Source organism: Penicillium subrubescens (genome assembly GCF_028828155.1).
Source record: "Penicillium subrubescens strain IBT 31985 chromosome Unknown utg000002l_segment0_segment0, whole genome shotgun sequence".
NCBI lineage: Eukaryota > Fungi > Ascomycota > Eurotiomycetes > Eurotiales > Aspergillaceae > Penicillium > Penicillium subrubescens.
The window spans coordinates 4781056-4800121 of NW_026643152.1; the positions used below are offsets into that span (position 1 = coordinate 4781056).

The window sequence follows — 19066 nt, forward strand, 5'->3', positions numbered from 1 at the left end:
GAAATTATTCATTTTTTACAAATTTGGCTCCCCTGCACCAAGCTTCGACTGGACTGGACCAGGGTATTAACTACGGACGTGCACGGGTTTATCGCGACGGGGCTTAGCCCACGGCCCAAGGCCATGTCGTGCCCATGCAAGGCCCCAAAAGGCCCGAGGAAATCAACCCAGCTGATCGACGTGGTTAGGAGCCCCATTCTGCCTATGGTGAACTATCCACTCCTCCCGTACTCCGAACCCCCGATGCTATATAATCAATCTAAACGCCCCCCTCTCTGTCTTAATCATCTCGAACCTCTTCTCATACCTTTGATTTTACTCTTATACATATACACCTTTTACTACTTCGTATATCATATACTACTATCCGTCTCTATCGATACATTCTTCTTCCCCACATCACCAAACAGATCTATACTATACACTATTACCACTACAGCTACTGCCTGCCCACAATGCATCGTTCCTCTAGTCACAGTAACAGCAGCGCTTTCAGTCCCAACGCAAACCCAAATGAGGACTGGACCAAGATCTCCGATCTTGCAGAGCGTCGGCGCATTCAAAACCGCATTGCCCAACGAAACTACCGTTAGTATTCCCTTCGCGAGTCCCCAAACCACCCGGTGTTCATTCTACTAACCACACCCACAGGCAAGAAGCTGAAGCGAAGACTGGAGGATCTAGAGCGCCGTGCAGCATCTTCCGCCTCCCCAGAAGCCTCACACGCTGAGCCGGTGGCACCTCCCAAAGCTGCGCCTAACAAGGCTCGCTCGAAACAACCACGAGCCAAAGCCACCGACAACAAAGCGCACTCAGTACACGCCCCAACAGCCGAGCGCCCAGCCTCTTATGAGTATTACAATAACACCACACAAGATGAGCGCGGTATGTTCGGACAACAATGTACCCGCCAACTATCCGCCTCGCCGCCACCAGTCTTCTCCTACCCACCACTACCATCTTACGACGGCTATCGGCCCAGCTACGGGCAAATGCCAGTTTATCACACCGTCCCAAGTTCATACAGCGACATTTCGTTCGCCGAGTATGGTGAACCAGTTCCTAGCGTAGTCCCGATGGTGGGCGCGCCGGGAATAGGCCGCAAGCCATACGACGAGGACATGATGAGCCCATTCGGCATGAGCTACGCAACAATGGCAGGCATCGACCTAGTACCGCAACAGCACGCAGAACAAAGCCTTCCGGTACATTTCCCTCGCTAGTCCCAAATTCCAAATTTCACGGATTCTCGACTGCAGGCACATTTTCTATTTCCTTTATCTTTCATCTTGGAAACATGCGATCTTTTTCGACCGGACAACGAGAAAGCTAATATCTTCTGTTGTTTCTGCACGCAGGTGCCCTCGCTTTCTTACGGTTATACACATGGTCCTGCCCATAGTCAAGAACATGATCATCGTGCAGCTTCGACTTCGACGGCTTCGCCTGAAGCTTCGATCTTTACGTTTCCCTTGACTCCCGAGTCACCCCCATGTTCGCCGCGCTCGATGCATGGTCTATTCGAGTATGATCTGCGACAATGATTTAATTTGAATCAAAATTATTGCTTCAGTCGAAAAGGCCAGGATCGGATCAGTGCGCTCCTTCGCCACTCACTCTCATTGCCATTTAGGTGAAGGGGACTACTCGGCAGGCAGGGACGCGTACAACTACCACAACGGCTCGGCCTGCGGGTAGTTCCGCCCTGCTAGGTCAGACCCTACTCCGCTCCTCCTACTTTGTTAGGCATCTGGTTTAGTCGAGCTAAAAAGGAAATGGGTACCACGTTATGACTACCCTCTATTCTTCGATGATCGGTGTCTTCGTTCTGTTATTTCTTGGCCCGCATTATCTCCACTTGGTTCGCGGGTTTTTTTATTTACTTTTCGACTTGTTTTTATATACTTTTGTTTTCTTTATCATGACCCTGCCCCCTGCGGGGACATGCGTGACGAGCGAGCATCATCTTGGCGTTTATGAGTCTCTCGAGTTCTCTCTCTGGTATTATCATTGTGTTTTATTTTTCTTGGGCCGGACCGTGTATTGGTATACGGGTATACTACGAGTTCTGGTGTTTACCGTGGGAAACGGGAATTCGGGATTTAGTTCATTTTCATTTTTTGGGAAGCGGAAGATCATTACGATTGATAACGGAACTAGAATACAGGAGCAAATGCCAATATTTCACCTCATTTCATTTTTGATTACCACCTTCCATATTCAAGTATCTAGATTGAAGTGCTAATGCACTCACTATGACTTTCTCGGTAATGTTCGTATTCACCTGAACCACTCTGGTAGCTATTAATATTTGCGCAGCAATTTGAGACAGCCTAGAGTGCAATTCTACCACCGCTGCTAGCCCGCTAGCTCTGTCTTAGGGCCAGACTCATAATAACCTTTCGATCGACGGCGGCGATTGGCTCCATTGCGGGGGACAAAAACTCCGCTTGGCCCCCAATCCTGCGGGATTTTCAGGCTTCCTACATTCCACGTTGTTCTTGAGAGTGTACGTATTTCGAAATATTAGTTGCCTAGTAGATCTCTGCCCACTTTTTGCTCATGTCGCTGCTTATAGACACATAGGCATCACCGGAGCTACAATAGCTACCCTTCTCCCCGCGGCCGCAAGGGTTCCGGAGGGCGGAGGGCGAAAGCCCGGGGCCTGTCTAGAAGTGGAGCGCCGAATCCCGACGGATTGGGAAATGTACAACATGCCGAATTGGGCATACGGTAATTAACTGAATAACCAAATACACAACATGTTGGTTGACTAGCCTGTTCTATCGTAGTGAAATAATTATGCACACGATGGCAACCTGTTCAAGCGAATTTCAACGGCGATGAAACATCCTTCTTTTTCCCATTTAGGACGTTCGAGGAGCATCGAGATCGCCATGGCATCTTCAGCCCTCTTTCTTCAGCCTTCTTTGATTTGTTTCGCTGACTTCATCTTTAGAGATACAATTTGTTTTTAGCCCTATCTCCAGCCTCTTACTGATAATGGATGCTACGTACTTTGTATTCTGTTCATCTTTATCTACCTAGCATGCAGAGCACCCTAGACAGTACCCTGTAGTCGTCTCATGTCGGCTGGTACGACCATGTGGCCGACCGGAAACTACATCCAGTCCACCGGGTTATTTTGCAGGAGGATCAATGCAGAAAATGGAATTCCACGTCCCCATACTCCCCAGATTGTACTGTGGCCTATGAGGCTTTGGGGATGTGAAGTATTTGAATTTGGAATTAACCTCGAACTTAGATGAACCTGAGCAGAATATGGCGCTCCTCGATCCGCAGCCCTCCGCCAAACCACTCATCCTGTGGTCGAACTCCATGTCTTAAGCCACTGCGGTAGGTGTACTCCGCAAAGGCGGGTTGTTAATCATGCTTGCTAATTAGCAGATTAACTTCTCGGGTCCAGTTTTCTGCTAAAGGCCGAAAGCCGAACCCAGCAACGACAGTAGTACAGTACATTAGTCTAATGATGTAATCCGAGTCTAAAGCACAGCCAAAACCCGCTCTCGCTAACGCTTCAGTCCTTGTCAATACATACATACGCATACCTTTTTGGGCGAAGGGCTGAACCGATTTCACATGTGGAGGCAACAACGGCCTGCTGCTGCGCCTCCAAAGCTGCAGCAGCCCACGAGGGCCGGAACCATTTAGCATGCCCATCAAATAATTACCATACGGTGATTAAGATGGGTTAGGTGCTTAGCTCATAACCTATCACGGACCACGCTTTGTATACTCCGTACACGTTTCTACGAGCCAACCAATCTAGTGAGGCGGTTTGACTGACTAGCCAGCACATTTGTGGTTAGCGCTGCGACCTGCTGCCTTCCCGCAGCCGGCCTAGTACCGAAATGTACTTAGACCCCGTAACTATTAATGCCTGTGACTGATGTGGCTACCTGCTGCTGCTTTGGCTGCACGTTAAACCCTGCAAGCCTCCAAACCCCCTCCAACATACCACCCGCCAACCACGATTCAAGCCAACCGCTGCAAAAGACTCGGATTGGCGATGTTCCGACGGGCCAATTCTGTCCCCCGTGCCGGAGCAAGAGCCGCCTCGAAACGGCGAATGATAAAACGCTCGCTCCTTGGACGCTATGCCACGAGGAGCGCTAGGCACCAGACTGCTGGGCCCGGGAATAAGAAGAACGGAGGTGGAACGGGTCGAGTCAAAGAACGGCTCTTCGCGCCGTTGGTGCATCCGGTTCTAGCCTAGTCATTAGCCTACTTACATACACTCGTGATGGGCACGTCGGGGTTAACAAACTAGACTTTATCGGTCGGATCGGTCGGTTAATGCACTCAACTCGACTTTTTAGAGTAACAAGGTTTATCATGAACCAAGTTATCTACTTGCTAAATCCAGTATGTATATAACTGCTATCTCAACAACCCCGGACACTCTCCGCCGAAGTTTCGGCCGTGAATGACGGCCTCCCAAGAAGGTTTAGAGCCAGGCAAGCCGAAGGGCTGAAAATGGGCCTGTCCATCGCATCCAGCTGGTCGGGAGCTGCAGGGTTCTTTCATAGGCTTCTTCGTAGTTTCTCCATAAGGCCAGCGGATACATACTACAGTAGCCAAGTAAAATGCTGCCCGCCTTGGGGCCAAGCTGGTAATTTTGTAATTTTGCACAGGAATATTGTGGATCCAGAAGTCTTCTATACGGAGTTAACAAGATCTAGTCTCCGGATAATTCCATCGAAGTGTAAAGAGTGGCACCCACGGGCCACGGTAGTGGACATACTCAGTCTGGACGATCAGATTAGGGGGCAAATCATGGGTGCGTAGGGATGTGGCTAAAGGGTTAAAGGGGATCGATTCTTCTTCACTTACAAGCCTGTTCATAATTACGGTATTATTTGTGTTTCCCTTTTATTCCCCCTCTCGATGCACGTTTAGGGGAAGTCCCCCTTTTTCCTATCTGGGTTAGTCTGCATGCTTGGCTCTTATCTGGGCCCCGCTGGCCTCGAGCTGGCTTCAGTTTCGGCTCTCGCTTGCTGGATCCTCTTTCAGCGCATCAAATTGCTCCGTATGCGAGATTTGCCCATACAGCCTTCAAGGGGTCTGAAGCATCGGGTGGTTGCACCCACATGCTCAACCTTATCGCGGGCAAAGAGGGGGTTGATTTTGTAATTGGGTTCGGTCATTTCTACCGAGAAGTGAAGGTAACCATCTGTTAACGAAAAGATGCACCTACATATTCGCTTGTAGATAACAACCGTATATGCAAAACCCTCGGTCAAATGTTTGTTTCCAAACTCGATCTCGATATAATGTATTATTCAATTGCCAGACCAATCATTCTTCTCATATCGTATGCCTCTGAGCAAGGCGTGGCTTGCCCGCCTTGAAGGATTATCATCCAGGATCAATAGAAGCGGCCAGCCTTATAGATCCATCCATATCATTATCCACACATTATCGCCAGCATTCGATATGAAACATGATATGTATCTTTACGTTTGGGGCCATTTTAAGGGAGAATGCTCCTCCCCATTCACGATAACGAGATCTCTAGCAGAAATTTGCCAACTAAAGGTTGAATAGCGCAATCCTTCCTTTTGCATATCATGTCAAAAGCAAGAGGGCAGCAAATCCCGTGGTAACTGCGATACCAGAGCTCCCCAACTGGGCCAAATGCCAGGCTGTGGGGGCGGAACATCGCCGACTTCTCGCTCATAGTCCGTTGCACACATTACCTTACCGAGCACACTTTTTTGAATATTCCGTAAGTCTGCAATGACTACTCTCCTTGTTCAGATACTCTCTAGATTGCAGCACGTCCTGAGTCAATTTGAGTTGACCCACCAGAGCTCTGATGATTCATGAATCAAGAATGATTCAAGACGATATGTATGGGGCCATCCGTCCGAGCAGCAAAAGCCAAAAATTGACCAAGTTTGGAAGACCTTACAGACAGTAGACCTAACATATGATGGATCTAAATTCTTGGCCACGCGTTCCCTATAACCAACTACTGTACCTAATAGTACATTGTATCCACATATATTCTATCCGAAGTCCAGACTCGGGGCCATTTGCCAGGTTTTGAGGATGAGCACCAAGTCCCGAGCCATGTTTCTTCAAAATCCACCGTGTTAAGCCCGCCCAGAAGACAAACATACTTGGGTGGTTCTCTACTGGAAACCTGAGACGATTTGCCCCCTTCTGCCAATATTTACCCCCCCAAGTCTCCATCATGATTCATCCCGATCCTTACTCTATCAGGAGTAGTTCCTTAACAAACGGATCCAGCCGCATTAAGGACTAAACAGCAGCTAAAACACCTCCCTAAGATAGTTTAGTAATGGCCCCCAAGTGGTTTATTAAAGGTTTTGATTGTTTTATTTTTGATGCCCAGAAACCTGCCGAACCATACTGATCCTGGAGAGCGCTAGTTTTATTGGCATTTCATCATTACCCGAGCGTGCCTATGGTACCAAATGATTGGCGGCTTTTGCGCATCGCAGTCTTTACTCCTAACTGAAATGATCGCTGGTGCGATGGTGATGAATAACCCGTCTGCATCGCCGCCGCCAGACAGTTTAACTTGACCCCACTACGTGGAACTACAGTACTTTATCCTCAATCAGGAGATATTAAATGAAATTTTCGCTCCTTCACTACTCCGTAGGTACAGGACGCCTGGCCAAGCTCGCAGCGCTAACTCATCACAGAGAAGGTAAAAAATCGAAACCAAAACTGGTCTCAAATACAAAGTAACCTCGAATTCACATTCACCATGGCATGCATCGCCATCTTAAGATTGCACCCAATCAACCCCTTATTTTCAACGCCACTACCAAGACTAACAGGAGAGGGGGGCAGGGCCAAGGCCAGACCAAGACGAAGATAGCCCCAGCATCAAAGCGCTCGTTCGATTCTCGCCCTGAGCTGTACGACTTGGTAGTACGCCCCAAAATGAGCGTATGCACCAAATACGCCAAACTTTGTCCATACCCATGGCTACTTTTTGATCTAATCTAAATCCAACACGCCATACTTCGAGTAACTCGCACGCACTGATTCACACCAATCAGAGATATTGATTTCAGAATTGCCAGTGGGGTAACTCGCGGAGCACACCCGTGAGGCTGTAAGCCACCAAGCGGACGCGAATTCCCTTATGCGCCGGGCCATTACATACTGCACTGCAATCATGTAACTAACTTCGTAGTTTGATGCCATCGCAAGATGGGAATGCTCCGTGTTCCATTTGTCCGTCTGTAAATGCAAGCCTCAAGCCACAGGGGCCCTAGATTAATAAACTTTGATCTACAGAACACATCGACAATGATAGAGAATGGACTTTGGACTTTGTCCTATCTCAGATTAACAACCTTGCTCAAACCTGATGACATATCTGATGATTAACTACCTTGAAGTAGGCGTGATATGATTCGTAGTTCGGGATATGGATTCTCTTCCTCGGGATTCGAGTTGGGGCAAGGTGATTAGCAATATTTGCTGACCAACGTTCAGTTTTGCCTCAACGGTGGCACCTGCTACATAGCAAGAGCCAGTCTTGACTGGCATGGCATACCCTGTCTCCGATCCCTGGCTTGCTAGCAACCCCAAAACCCCGTTTTGGATGATGTACGAAAGAGGCCGTCCATTTAAGTAAGTCCTCCGTCTGTCGTGACAGGTAGGACAGAAGTATATGAGTGGATGGCGCCGCTTTGCATCGGCGTCGCCGATGGTGTGGGACAACGATGAGGTGCAGAGTATGCGAGGGGAATAGCCATCAGGCTGGGCGGCTCTGATAGATACAGGCTTGGCTTGGCTTGGTCCCGTTCAGGATATTGGAGAGTAGTCACCGGCGAATAAGGTTTCAGAAATGCTTGTGTAGATGAGACCCTTGGCCGAAGTATACGTCGTATAGTTTTGCTAGGGGTTAAGATTCGACTCTTCTGGCTTAACTTTCATGTGGGTGATTTGGAATCCTCCTTTTTTCCTTTATTCCCATAGTGTCGAGAGTCGCCTGAGAGAATGACAGAACTGTTGTTATTTCAAATAAGACTATCCGAATACGACGTGGCGGATATCAACTACTCTGCTGCCTTATGCTACGGTGACTACATATAACAATAACGACAAGGGTGAAAGCATCAATATGCACATCCTAGCAAAGTAGCTATGACTCAATTCGTTATCCAGGCCCCGACGTTCACAGTTATATAACAGCTGACTCGACTGTGTACTCGAGTGATTTGACCTAGCTTATAGACTCATAGCAGCCTAGAGGGCTTCCTCTTCCGGATATGGATGTAGGTACAGGTCACCTATGCAACTACAGGAGTAATCAATGCTTGTAAAAGGATGGATCGATCTGCTGGTCAACTGGACGTGGAGTCCTCATGTCTTAAGGTAGTAGTGAAACATTAGTAGACAAGACCAATCTAATCAAGCCTGGAACTGAATGGATGTCAACAGGCAGATGAAAAGCCATCGAATACAAGTCCGACTGAGGGTCGACTAGACTCAAGAGGTCGGCGCCAAGTTCTCAAGATCATGAACAGGAGCAGACCTGATGTTGATTTTGGGACTTGTCTATTGAGCGTTCGTTTTCTAGGTTGACGGGGATGAATATGAAAGATAGTCTCCACTAAGCGGAAGTCCAACTCTTGTACAGCTCATCTAGAGCACCAGCTCTCCAGTTCATAAGCGGACCCGATGTTGATTCCGGGACTTATCTATTGAGCCTTCATCTTCTAGGTCGATGGCGATAGATTCAAAACATAGTCTTGCTCTCCAAAACTTCAAACATTGTACGGCTCATATAGCGTTAGCCAAATCTACAAATCGCCCTACATGAGATTGTGCACTTTAACCCATTGATTGCCATTCAGGTATAATGGTCAAGGGGAGCGAGCCAAAGCTGGGGGAATCAAGATACACAGACAAGAACTCAAGATCAAGGACTGCAGGCAAGAAGAAACATAGATATCCCATTTAAACAACAGAAGAAAAATAACAATCAAACGCATCGTCCGCTGTCATCATCATCAAACCCCAGCTGCCCTCACCCGTCCATCATAGCCTCGGACTCGTAACACCACTTTAAACAAGAGCCCGGCTTGAAAAGACACTTCCCGATGGGAAAGATCATTGTAGATGCGAGAAAGACGCTCATAAATCCCGTCCGGCCCAACTCGTTCCACACGCTAGTATTACCCCGTTCGTCTAACCGATCTCTGCGCTCTGCACGCTCATCTGATCCGAAGGTGCCGTCTGGCTAGGTCCCTGTCGTCGTCGGCGCATGGGCGCTTTTTTCCGGTTCGCAATTGCCGCTTCTTGTGATAATTCAGCATTCATTTCCGTATCGCCATCATTGTCAGCCTCACGTTCGCGTGCTTCGTGTTCCCTCGCTTCTTCTTCGCGGTCCGCGGCATTCAATTCATAGTTTCGTGCCTCGTCCACCTCGTAAATATCCCTCGGTTTCATCCGCAGCCACTTCATACGCGGGCCGACCCGCGAGACCTCGGATACCTTAAATCCATAAATCTTGGGGTCGTAGATCTTGCCGCGTCCGAGGCCGGGGCAGAAGTTCGACGTGTGCATGCCGTTGATCTCGACGGGTTGTTCTTCGGGGGTGGGTGGTTCGTTCGGCATCTGGGGAGGAGGGGAGCGGTTGGCCAGTGTGGACTGAGCTCGAGCTGCTGCAGACAGGGGACCGTCAAGGCGTGATCCGACGCTGAGATCTGGGAAGGTCATGAAGAAGAGGCACCCAAACGTCGTGCCGAAGAATGCACCGTCCACCGAATGGAAGCGGCTGTTAGGCGGGGTGTAGATATCCATACAACCGGGGCAGAAGAGCTTGACCGTTTCCTGGCCGGGGGTATCAGATCGACCGACAGGAAGGACTTTGCAACCACCGCAGTTGACCCGAGGGCAGACACCGAAATGTTGCATCTCATATTTCTCAAGCATTTGTTGGATACCGGGACGCGAGGTGATGTATCGCTGGTGAATCAGTCCATAAAGCAGCTCTGCGGAGCTCTCGATAACGCTCAAATCGCTTGCCACGCGAGCATGCCGGCGATCGCCTACCCTCCGATAACCGAGGGGTCGCTCATCACCCAGGACCTCATCCTCATCTTCCTCCTCCTCTTCTTCTTCCTCTTCCTCCTCGTCATCTTCCGGCTCCACGTCCAGGATCATCTCCAATGCCTCCTTATACATTGGCACCTGCGACTGCAACCCAGTCAGGTTGAAGTCATCCTCGATGAAGTCCTCCGACACCTCGGCAAAGAACTCATGGCCCATCAAGGAGCAAAAGGAGGAGATCCATGACTCCGGCGCGCCCTCTGACGACGACATATCGAACGAGGCGGACACGGACGAGGAAAGGGTTGATTCAGACAGTTGACTCAGATCCAGCCTATCCAGGCCGTCGGCCAACGCCGAACCAGTCTCTCTCGACACGTTGCCGAGATTGTTGATGGACAAGCGGGAGAGGATTGGCGACGACGAAGCGACCTCGTCACGCGAAAATGTGAGGGTTTGGGAATGCTGGCAGTGGAAGGATCAACGCTGCGTACGTGGGGGGGCAGCGGGGAAGGAGCTCCGTTGAAGGATATCGATGTAATGGGCAGGGTGAATTGACTGTATCGTCAATCGAAATTGAACGGGAAGTGCGGCTGGTGAGAGAGGGGGTGAGGCCGATGTTTTAGGTGGGGAAGCTAGACGGTCATGGCAATTTGCGGGAGGGGTGAGGTTGTGCGATCAAAGTCGAGAACACCCGTATCTCAGCCTAGCCCCACAAGCCGCTTATCAGTTTGCCATCACTTTGGATGAGGTTTAATAGAGGCAGAAAGGAAACTCACGAAGGGTGAAGTCAATGAGAAGCTCGGGATCGACTCAGCGGTGGTATGAGCCACGTCTTGGTGACGCTTGTCGATCTGAGACAGAGAGCCCAATCTAGGCTCAGTTCGGGTTGGGTCTGCTGGAAAATGAACCGCAAATGAGCCAGACCTTCCAACGACGTACTTTCGAATCAAGCTTGTCGCTCTAGGTGAGGTGAAGTTTTCGGGAAGTGGTGATCACGCGGCGGGGAGGAAATCAGAGGCGACGAGACTGGCGTGCTGTAGTCACGTGAAACCTATATGCGCCTATATACACAGCCCAAGAAGTGCGACGGCTAAGTCTATGATTCTCGAAATGCCGATTTGATTCTGAGGTATATGTGAAAAATATACTTAGTTGGGATCTTTCATTTTGCTAAACGTCGGGTAGGACATGTAGGATGATTTGGAATAAGCAAGTATTATAACGACCACAGGTTCAACTAGTACCTGGGAGGAGCCTATCTCATCTTAAATCTTAGTTTAATGAAGCGAATGATTAGTCCACTCCGATCATACTTTGAGGCATGAACTACTTCATTTCACAATCCTTTTACTGGACCAGGTTCAATCTAGAGCTGTCTGTCAGATATACTAAGGCTCTGTACTTGACGATTGGATACGAGTCCTGTCTTGATGAGGCCGATCATGGTGACTGCCAAGTAAGCTTGAAAAGAGTGATAGCACGAAAAGACTAAACCAATTCTCACATCCCCGACATTTTATACTCAATCTCAAGATTCTTCCCGTATGCTGGAGGGCAGCTTTCCTCCATTGCTCAAAGACTTCCTCATCCGGCTGGTATACGCGCTTGGACTGTTCTTCCCTTCCTAGCATATTTGTTTCGTGTGGGTCGTCCCTAATATAACCATTCCTCCAGGTGAGCTTCGCCGTTCCCGCTCGCACTTCATACTCCAGCGAGTATCGTGGCCAGTCTATATTCTCTATACACATCTGTCTCAGCTTAGGCATTCGACTGGCCGCCCGGCCGGCCGCAGTGTAGAATCTATCAGCGTGGCTCGCGATGATCATGAATCGAAACAATTTCAACTTGCGATGCTCAATAGGGACCCGGACGTTTTCCGGATAATTATCCTCCTCATCTGATAACTCCCCCTCCGAGTGAGAGTCTGGGGTTTCTCTCGGGTCCCGCTCAAGGAGCCACTGTCCAGACGGTGAGACTTCTATGTACTCCACAAAAACATCCATCAAATGTGGCCAGAAGGGTAGGTTGGGGAGATTCTCGTCCGGATTCAACGGCCAGAAAAGTTCTGGACTTATGACGCATGATCCGGCGAGGTGGAGAAACTCTAGTCGCAGAGAGAGATCCTGTAAGTGAGAGCTGAGAAGGGTTCCGTCCTTCGTTATGTCGGGAGGAGGGTAGTTCTGATCCCTTGGAGCTATGTATTGAAATTGGAGGTGGAAGTGCTGTACACTAGCGGGGAGGAGGTGAAGATGACGAGCAAATTCTAGAAAAGAAGTTAGTAATTATGCTCCCCCCCCTTGATAGAAATTAGCTTACCATTTCGAAGTCGTTGTCTTGTCTGTTTGTCCCGCCTCCATTCATCCTTCATCATCAGATGCACGCGGTTCAATTGCGGTAGCTTTAACGCAATAAGCACACTCGACGCTGGCTCGATCGGCCGTTCATCTCTGAGTCCTTCGACTGAAAGATATGTGACTGCGTGCACAGGTGGGCACTCAGAATCGGTTGTCGTTCTAGAGAACTCAAGGTAGGATTTTTCATATCTCCAACCAAGAAGGTCGTTCCCCCGCCACATAGCAGCTGCCAGTCTTCGTTGCCTGTCGCAGTAATCGCTGGGGCACCATGCCGAGATGCCAAGTTCAATTCCAGCTTCTTTTGGCCAGTCTGCTAATATTCTGAACAAGGCGCTGATAGTCGAGTTAAAGATCTTGTTGTTTCGTTGGTGTTCTTCGTCTGTCTCGAATCGGGCGCGCGCTTCTTCATCGTATGACTCCAGCTTCACGCGCAAATAAATCTTCTTGACATATGATCTTCTGTGCGAAATCGATATTATTTGTTGAAACTCTTCCAAACGCTTGGGGTCGTTGATGCTGATATCGGAGAATGTGCATGGCTCAATGAAGGCCTGCCAGCGACGGCTCAAGGTGGCGTATCCGGCCAATTTAATCTCGGGCCATCTTCTTGAACCTGTGGCAGGAATGATGAAATCCAACACTTGTGAGATCAATTCTGGTGGCAGGGACTCCATGCTGTATCCGGTGGGAATAAAGTTCCCGAGCATTGTTTATGGGCCCCAACAAAAGCGGTAGGAAGGACCCAGTCTAATATCCATTGGGTCAAATCGATTTACTACTAAAAAAACCAGACCGCGAAGAGTTGACCCGGTAGGCATTCAATCAGGTGAGATATCCAATAATGGGTAACATTCAATGAGGTGGAAACTGTGCAGAGCCTATGCACTCCCAAAAACTCTATCAGAAACGTTTTATGTGGTCAGATTAACATTTCTGCCTATCAGAATAAATCACGAATAACTCGAGAAAATTCTTCCTCCCCTCCCAGAATCCCAGACAATCCCTCTCCAGTATTCTGAATTTCCCCATCCGCACCAACAAACCCATTCATATCATTGGCACCACTGCTCCCAGGCATAAAGTTACCAAAGGCTCCCACAGCCTCAAACAAATTCGTCAGTTCGTGACTCATCTGAAGACCATTCAAAGGACTATTCCCCAACTCATTGGCCCCGTTCATCTGCCCATACATGGACAAGTCTTCGATGGAATGGCCCGCGAGACCGGCCATGGCCACGGCGGCGGTGGAGTGAGGATCGTTCCCGTCGGAGCCGAATGGACGAGCCAGGACGCCTAATTTTTCGCCAATCTTGCGAAGACCCTTGATGGTTTTCCATAGTCTTTTGGATACGTAGGACTTGGTGCTAAACCCGTTGATCAAGTCTAATGCCATGTAAAACTCGTCGCGCACTTGTCGGTTGAAGTCGTTGGGTGCATGGCACACGGCGAGGAAGAGGACTGCCAGTGCTGCAACCAGGAAATAGTTGAAGGTAATCTGCTGTGTGCGGTAGATATCGGACATTTGGTTGAGTCGAGTCAGGACTCGGACGGTATCCTTGGCAACATCCACCACCGTCTGCGCATGGCCGCGATCTTCCATGATGCTTGCCGCGGAATGGAGCACCGGGCGGTAGATAAGAATTCGCAGCTGATTCATGCGCAGATACAGCAGGACTCGGAGACGTCTCATACCGCGGCTTGCAGTCTCGCCAGTCTTGGGAGATTCCACGGGGTAGAACTTGAGTTCGTCTGGCACTTGTTTGTACCATTGTAGGACTTGATAGTCCAGGTATCCGATTTCGTCACGTCGAATGTCTGTTGTGCCTTCAGAACCTAGACCTGAGTACCAAATCTTGGAGCTAATGCGGTTATATGATATCATGCATCGGAGATAAGGAAGGGATGTGTCCTAGAGAGTAATAGGGTCAGCCAATGCATCGAAATTGGTGCAGCTCCAAACATACTGGCTCTGGTAAGTTCGGATCAACGTCCTCATCTTGGATGACAAACGGTAACCCTGTGCCCAAACTCCATCGCCGGTCCAAGCTATAGACAGTCCAAAAGAGTCTTGTAATTTCATTCCACTGATCTTCGTTCGGGAAGGATTTCATCAGAGCATCCCGCCGATGAAGACCCATTTCCAAGCACATTCGGGCAGCGAGACCAATCAATCGGTATGCCATAGCATCGTCATCGGTATGGAAGTGGTAAGTTGCCTAACACGCTTATTGTTAGCTTTCCATTAAACCACGGAGAAAATTCTGGATTCCTTCTCGTACCACGATTGCAAACAACTGAATGGTCTTAATATCATGAGGCTCCCAAAGCTTCGCTTCAATAACCGGCTTGACAGATAGATAAAGACGTTGACCGAGGTCACTCTGACCCCCAGCCTCCACGACCAGCGTGGTTGCAAGAATGAGCTTCAAAATAATCGTGCTATCGTCATGAAGACTGTCGGCACCTGGAAGACCGCGTTGCGCAAATCCAGTCCGCGTAGCAGCTTCCATGAACGTGTAGAGTAAATTAGCTTGCGCAGTGACTGTAGTAATATCCACTACCGGGTACATGATCCCGATCTCTTCTTCGTAAACTTTGCATAATCGAACTGCCTCATCGCGGCGAATTATCCAGATCGGATCCTTGGTAGGGTGTATCGTTGGGACAATAGGACCGATATGCGAAGGCGGAGAACCAATGGGTGTGACATGTGCCGTCGTCAGGTCATCGGCGATGCCATCCTCGGCCGGGTTGATGCCCATACTCTGGAGACTCGTCTTGGCAACATCGAAGTTGAAGGCCGAGCTGGTGGGTCCATGGAACCGCGGATGCCGGGATCGTGCCTTTGGCATGCTCCCGGGCATGGGAGTGAAGACAGACTGTGAGCCATCCCGCGAGAGATGGTCGAATGGGGGAGACTCAAATGCCGGCTTTTGCGCCCTGAGCTCATTGAGATTTGTGAACAGACTATTAACTTGCTCTTGGAGTGTAGTTAACTGCGAGGTCATCGACCGGAATTCCCTACGACGAAGGTTAGCCTCGGAATATCGAAATGGTGGCCAGTTCAGTTTTCCGCGACTCACTCGGATTCTTTAAAGTTGTTGTTACAACAGTTTGGCGCATATCGGCCTAATGTCAAATGTTAGCGCCATGGATTCCGACATTAAGCTGCCATACCCGAGCCAGCCATTGCCGAACGGCGAACAGGCAGCGATAGGAATTGCAAAGGCGATTGAGGGGTCATACATTCCAAATTGAGATGGCCACATCGTTGACATGGGACTTGCCCATTGCACTTGATCTTGCGGCGTTTGCACTCATTGCTAAACAAAAGGCAGATGGTTAGCTCAGCTAGGTTTGTATCGTTCCGAGGCCCAAGAGGAGAGAGCGGGGAGCCACAAAGAATAGCCTCATGCTGCAGCTACACAGTAGATTGCTGCTAGACAGCGGCTTTTCTGAAACGCTAGGAGGGGGCCGGGACTTCGGGACATAATGAGACGGGATCAGGCCACCGGATCTTACCATGCGATGGATATGTAGCGATTCCGCTTTGCGCGCGTGTGCGTTCCGTTGCTTTGTTCCGCCTTCCTCTTGGCTGTATCGGCCGTTGAGGAAGCATCCTGGTCGCCAGGCCCGGTCTGCGGTGGAGTCGTCTGGAACTGGGGTGATTCCGAAGCCATGACACCCAAGAATGCAGGTCACCAAGGATGAGAGCTGGGGAGAACTGGGGAGAGATGGCGGCGACCGAGTGCGGAGAGATTCCTCATCCTCGCGGGGTTTGCCGTCCACTTTCCCCAGATTTGTGGCTGACTCATCATATTCGCAGAGGAATTATTGGCTAGCGAGAAGATACTACGGGGGAAGAAATGACCGCAGTATTATGTATGAAATAATAAACATTGTGGGATTAAAAGTTAGTGGAAAGAGACAAAGGGGAATCACAATCACAATAATGAAAAGAATGGACATATAGAATTGATCTGATTATGATCCACAATGCATTGCATGCATGTGGCCAACTAAATATTCCGAGCCACAACTACGTGTACACACAGTAAGACATACGAGGCAAATCCAGTGACCATCAATTACTTGTAGATTTCAAATAATTCAACAAATACTCCCCAAGACAAATATGTCCATCGAAAGTAAATTATCTGACACCAAATTTGGTCGATTCCACTCAATAGAGGCTGCGTGCCCGAGAGAGAATCCAGTCCTTCCCTGCCAACAGGGCCAACAGCAACTGGCTGCGCTGGTGCGGGTTCTTCCGCAGCCACTCCAATGCTGCTAGAACACTGAGGAGGAACGAGAGGCGCACAGCCTTGCGGACTCCCTGCAGAATTGCACCCTTCCGAGTCCATTTGGCGGTCCAGTCGCTCCAAATCGGGAATGTGCACCGGTACCAATAATGGATTTGCGAATACCTATGTTGACTCTTGTTAGTAAGGTTCACACTGAATGCACGCGAAAAACTTACGGGTAGGTTGAGGAGTTCCATCCATCGGCGGTGATATACCAACTGGAGCAAAGACCACGGCGGAAGACGGTCTTTTGCAGTTGGTCCTGCACATTCTTGGTCCACGCCAGCTCGGCCTCTTCCTTGATCTCGTAAGAGCTGACCTGACCGTTCAAAATTGGCTTGATGAATTTCAGGGTGTAGTTGACCGCGTTTTCAGTCGCGAAGATAACACTTGTATGACCAGTGGCCGTGTTGGGACCAAAGAGCATGAAGAAATTGGGGAAGTGATCCATGGCGATGCCCTGGTAAGCCTGGGCACCTCCTCGTTGAGCCCAAAGATCTTCCATCCTCTTGTTATCCCTGCCGATGACTTTCAACGGGTGCAGCCACTGGTTAGTCTCGAAACCGTTGCCAAGCAGGATGACATCGGCAGGGATTTCTTGGGCTTCGTCATTAGAGTCATTGCCTGGAGGGTAGTGGTGACCGGGTCCAATTGTAACACTCCGCGCGTGGACACGAGTCAGTGGCTGCGTCGTCAGGCTGACCTTTGGTGAGTGCAGGCTGCGGTACCATGTACCGTCAATGATACGACGCTTGCATCCGAGGCTGTAGTTTGGAGTCAGGATTTCATGGTATTCCTTTGGTGCCATCTCGCGCATGTGGTCCAAGAATGCCTTCTCGAGCTTCGGCCGCATCATACGTCCGTATGCGGTATCTGTGAACATGGAAAGGAAATTGTGTTCACACATCAGGAATAGGTTGTAGCGGAGGAAGCGTGCCAGCCCGGGTACATGTGTCATCAACGAAGGCATCCACTTCTCCCACTGGACAAGAAGTTTGGGCGGCAGAAGATCTGGCTGCACCCAGGGAGGAGTACGCATGAGCTGGGTGATGGATCGAACATTGGCCTCTGGCTTGGCCAGCTCGGGGACGACCTGGGCAGCACTGCAGCCTGAGCCGAGCATGATCACATTCTTGTCTTGCAGGTCGACATCACTATCCCATCGCGCTGTATGCACGATCTCTCCTTCAAAGTCTTCGATGCCAGGGATATCCTTGGGCCATGTCTTCGGTTCGACCAGTCCACCCACGCCACTGACGACGACCTTGGCGCGTACAATCTCGTTCTTGACGTAGACGCTGTGCGCACCCTCATTGATCACAAGTTGTTCTCGATCATATGAAGAGAGATCACCAGTACCGGGGACCAGGTGAGAAAGTAGAACCTCCCACTCCTCATCCTCTTCGATCCAGCGAAGCTCGCGGACTTCAGTATGGAACTGAATCTTGTCGACAATTTGATACGTCTCGCAGACATCCGCGAGATACTGTGCAAGCTCTGGTCCAGAGGGATGTAGAGTCGACCAGTTCTTCTTGGGCGCAAATGAAAAGGAATAGAACAAAGCAGGACTGTTTCACCTCATTAGTTGGATCGGATGAATATCAGCTTGGGGTTCGGATGCATACATATCACAAGCCGCGCCGGGGTATCGATTAATCCACCATGTCCCGCCGATGCCAGACTGGCGCTCAAAGATTCGAAACTGGTCCGTTCCTAGCGCTTCCTTGAGACGACAGCCCATGGCGACGCCCGACTCGCCCGCGCCAACGATGAGCACGGGGTAATAAGTATGAGCATCTTTGCCATAGACGTGGCGTTTGTGAATATTGGCGACCGCAGGCATCCTGGAGGATGATTCAGGGTGACTGGTAAAAGAGGAACCAGTGTCACAAGGGGACACCCGTATCAGAAGGCTGAGAGAGTTGTTGTAGTACAAAGAAGTAGAAGAGGTTGAACTAAGAAGATATGAAAGGTAACATGTGAAGAAAGGGCACCCAAACTTGCACTCAGAACTGCCAAGTAGGTAGTCTCCCTTGAAGTAGAGTTTGTAAGAGTTTGAATTTGAAGACAAACAAGCGGTAACGGACCTCAATCGTAGTCTACACCCCGATATCCAGAGTGAGGGGAAGCTTGGCAACCTCGGTCCCCGGCCATTGTAACGCCTTTCACAACAGGCTGCATAGACTTGAGTGTCATTACCGACAAGGACTAGCGCATCGGATTTTATGCATCAAAGGCAATGCAAAGAAGCTTAGTCCCATGCATATTGAAGTATTGGGACATTTCATTGCCGATCAAAATCCGTTGAAATACTCTTGAAGATTACGGCCTGGCCGA

At 49.6% G+C, this 19066-nt stretch overlaps 5 protein-coding genes across 5 annotated transcripts; 1 reads left to right on the top strand and 4 right to left on the bottom strand.

The window, feature by feature from the left end:
- Positions 1 to 455: 455 nt before the first annotated feature.
- N7473_003100 (bZIP transcription factor) lies at positions 456 to 1544 on the top strand (the record flags this gene model as incomplete). The annotated part of the gene is made up of 3 exons (XM_057149040.1): positions 456 to 588; positions 652 to 1205; positions 1359 to 1544. 3 exons carry the CDS (start codon positions 456 to 458, stop codon positions 1542 to 1544), a joined length of 873 nt encoding a protein of 290 aa, XP_057012694.1.
- Positions 1545 to 9204: 7660 nt separating this feature from the next.
- Positions 9205 to 10341, bottom strand: N7473_003101 (casein kinase II subunit beta; the record flags this gene model as incomplete). Its single annotated transcript, XM_057149041.1, has 1 exon — positions 9205 to 10341. One exon carries the CDS (start codon positions 10339 to 10341, stop codon positions 9205 to 9207), a length of 1137 nt encoding a protein of 378 aa, XP_057012695.1.
- Positions 10342 to 11594: 1253 nt separating this feature from the next.
- N7473_003102 (uncharacterized protein) lies at positions 11595 to 13132 on the bottom strand (the record flags this gene model as incomplete). The annotated part of the gene is made up of 2 exons (XM_057149042.1): positions 11595 to 12334; positions 12388 to 13132. Coding segments are annotated over 2 exons (1485 nt in total), but the record flags the coding sequence as incomplete, so codon positions are not given.
- Positions 13133 to 13365: 233 nt separating this feature from the next.
- N7473_003103 (transcription factor domain-containing protein) lies at positions 13366 to 16105 on the bottom strand (the record flags this gene model as incomplete). Its single annotated transcript, XM_057149043.1, has 6 exons — positions 13366 to 14334; positions 14390 to 14641; positions 14705 to 15446; positions 15509 to 15554; positions 15672 to 15748; positions 15948 to 16105. 6 exons carry the CDS (start codon positions 16103 to 16105, stop codon positions 13366 to 13368), a joined length of 2244 nt encoding a protein of 747 aa, XP_057012697.1.
- A 503-nt stretch (positions 16106 to 16608) lies between these two features.
- Positions 16609 to 18572, bottom strand: N7473_003104 (flavin-containing monooxygenase; the record flags this gene model as incomplete). The annotated part of the gene is made up of 3 exons (XM_057149044.1): positions 16609 to 16852; positions 16906 to 18297; positions 18355 to 18572. The coding sequence occupies 3 exons, from the start codon at positions 18570 to 18572 to the stop codon at positions 16609 to 16611; spliced, it is 1854 nt and encodes a 617-aa protein (XP_057012698.1).
- Between the last annotated feature and the right edge of the window lie 494 nt (positions 18573 to 19066).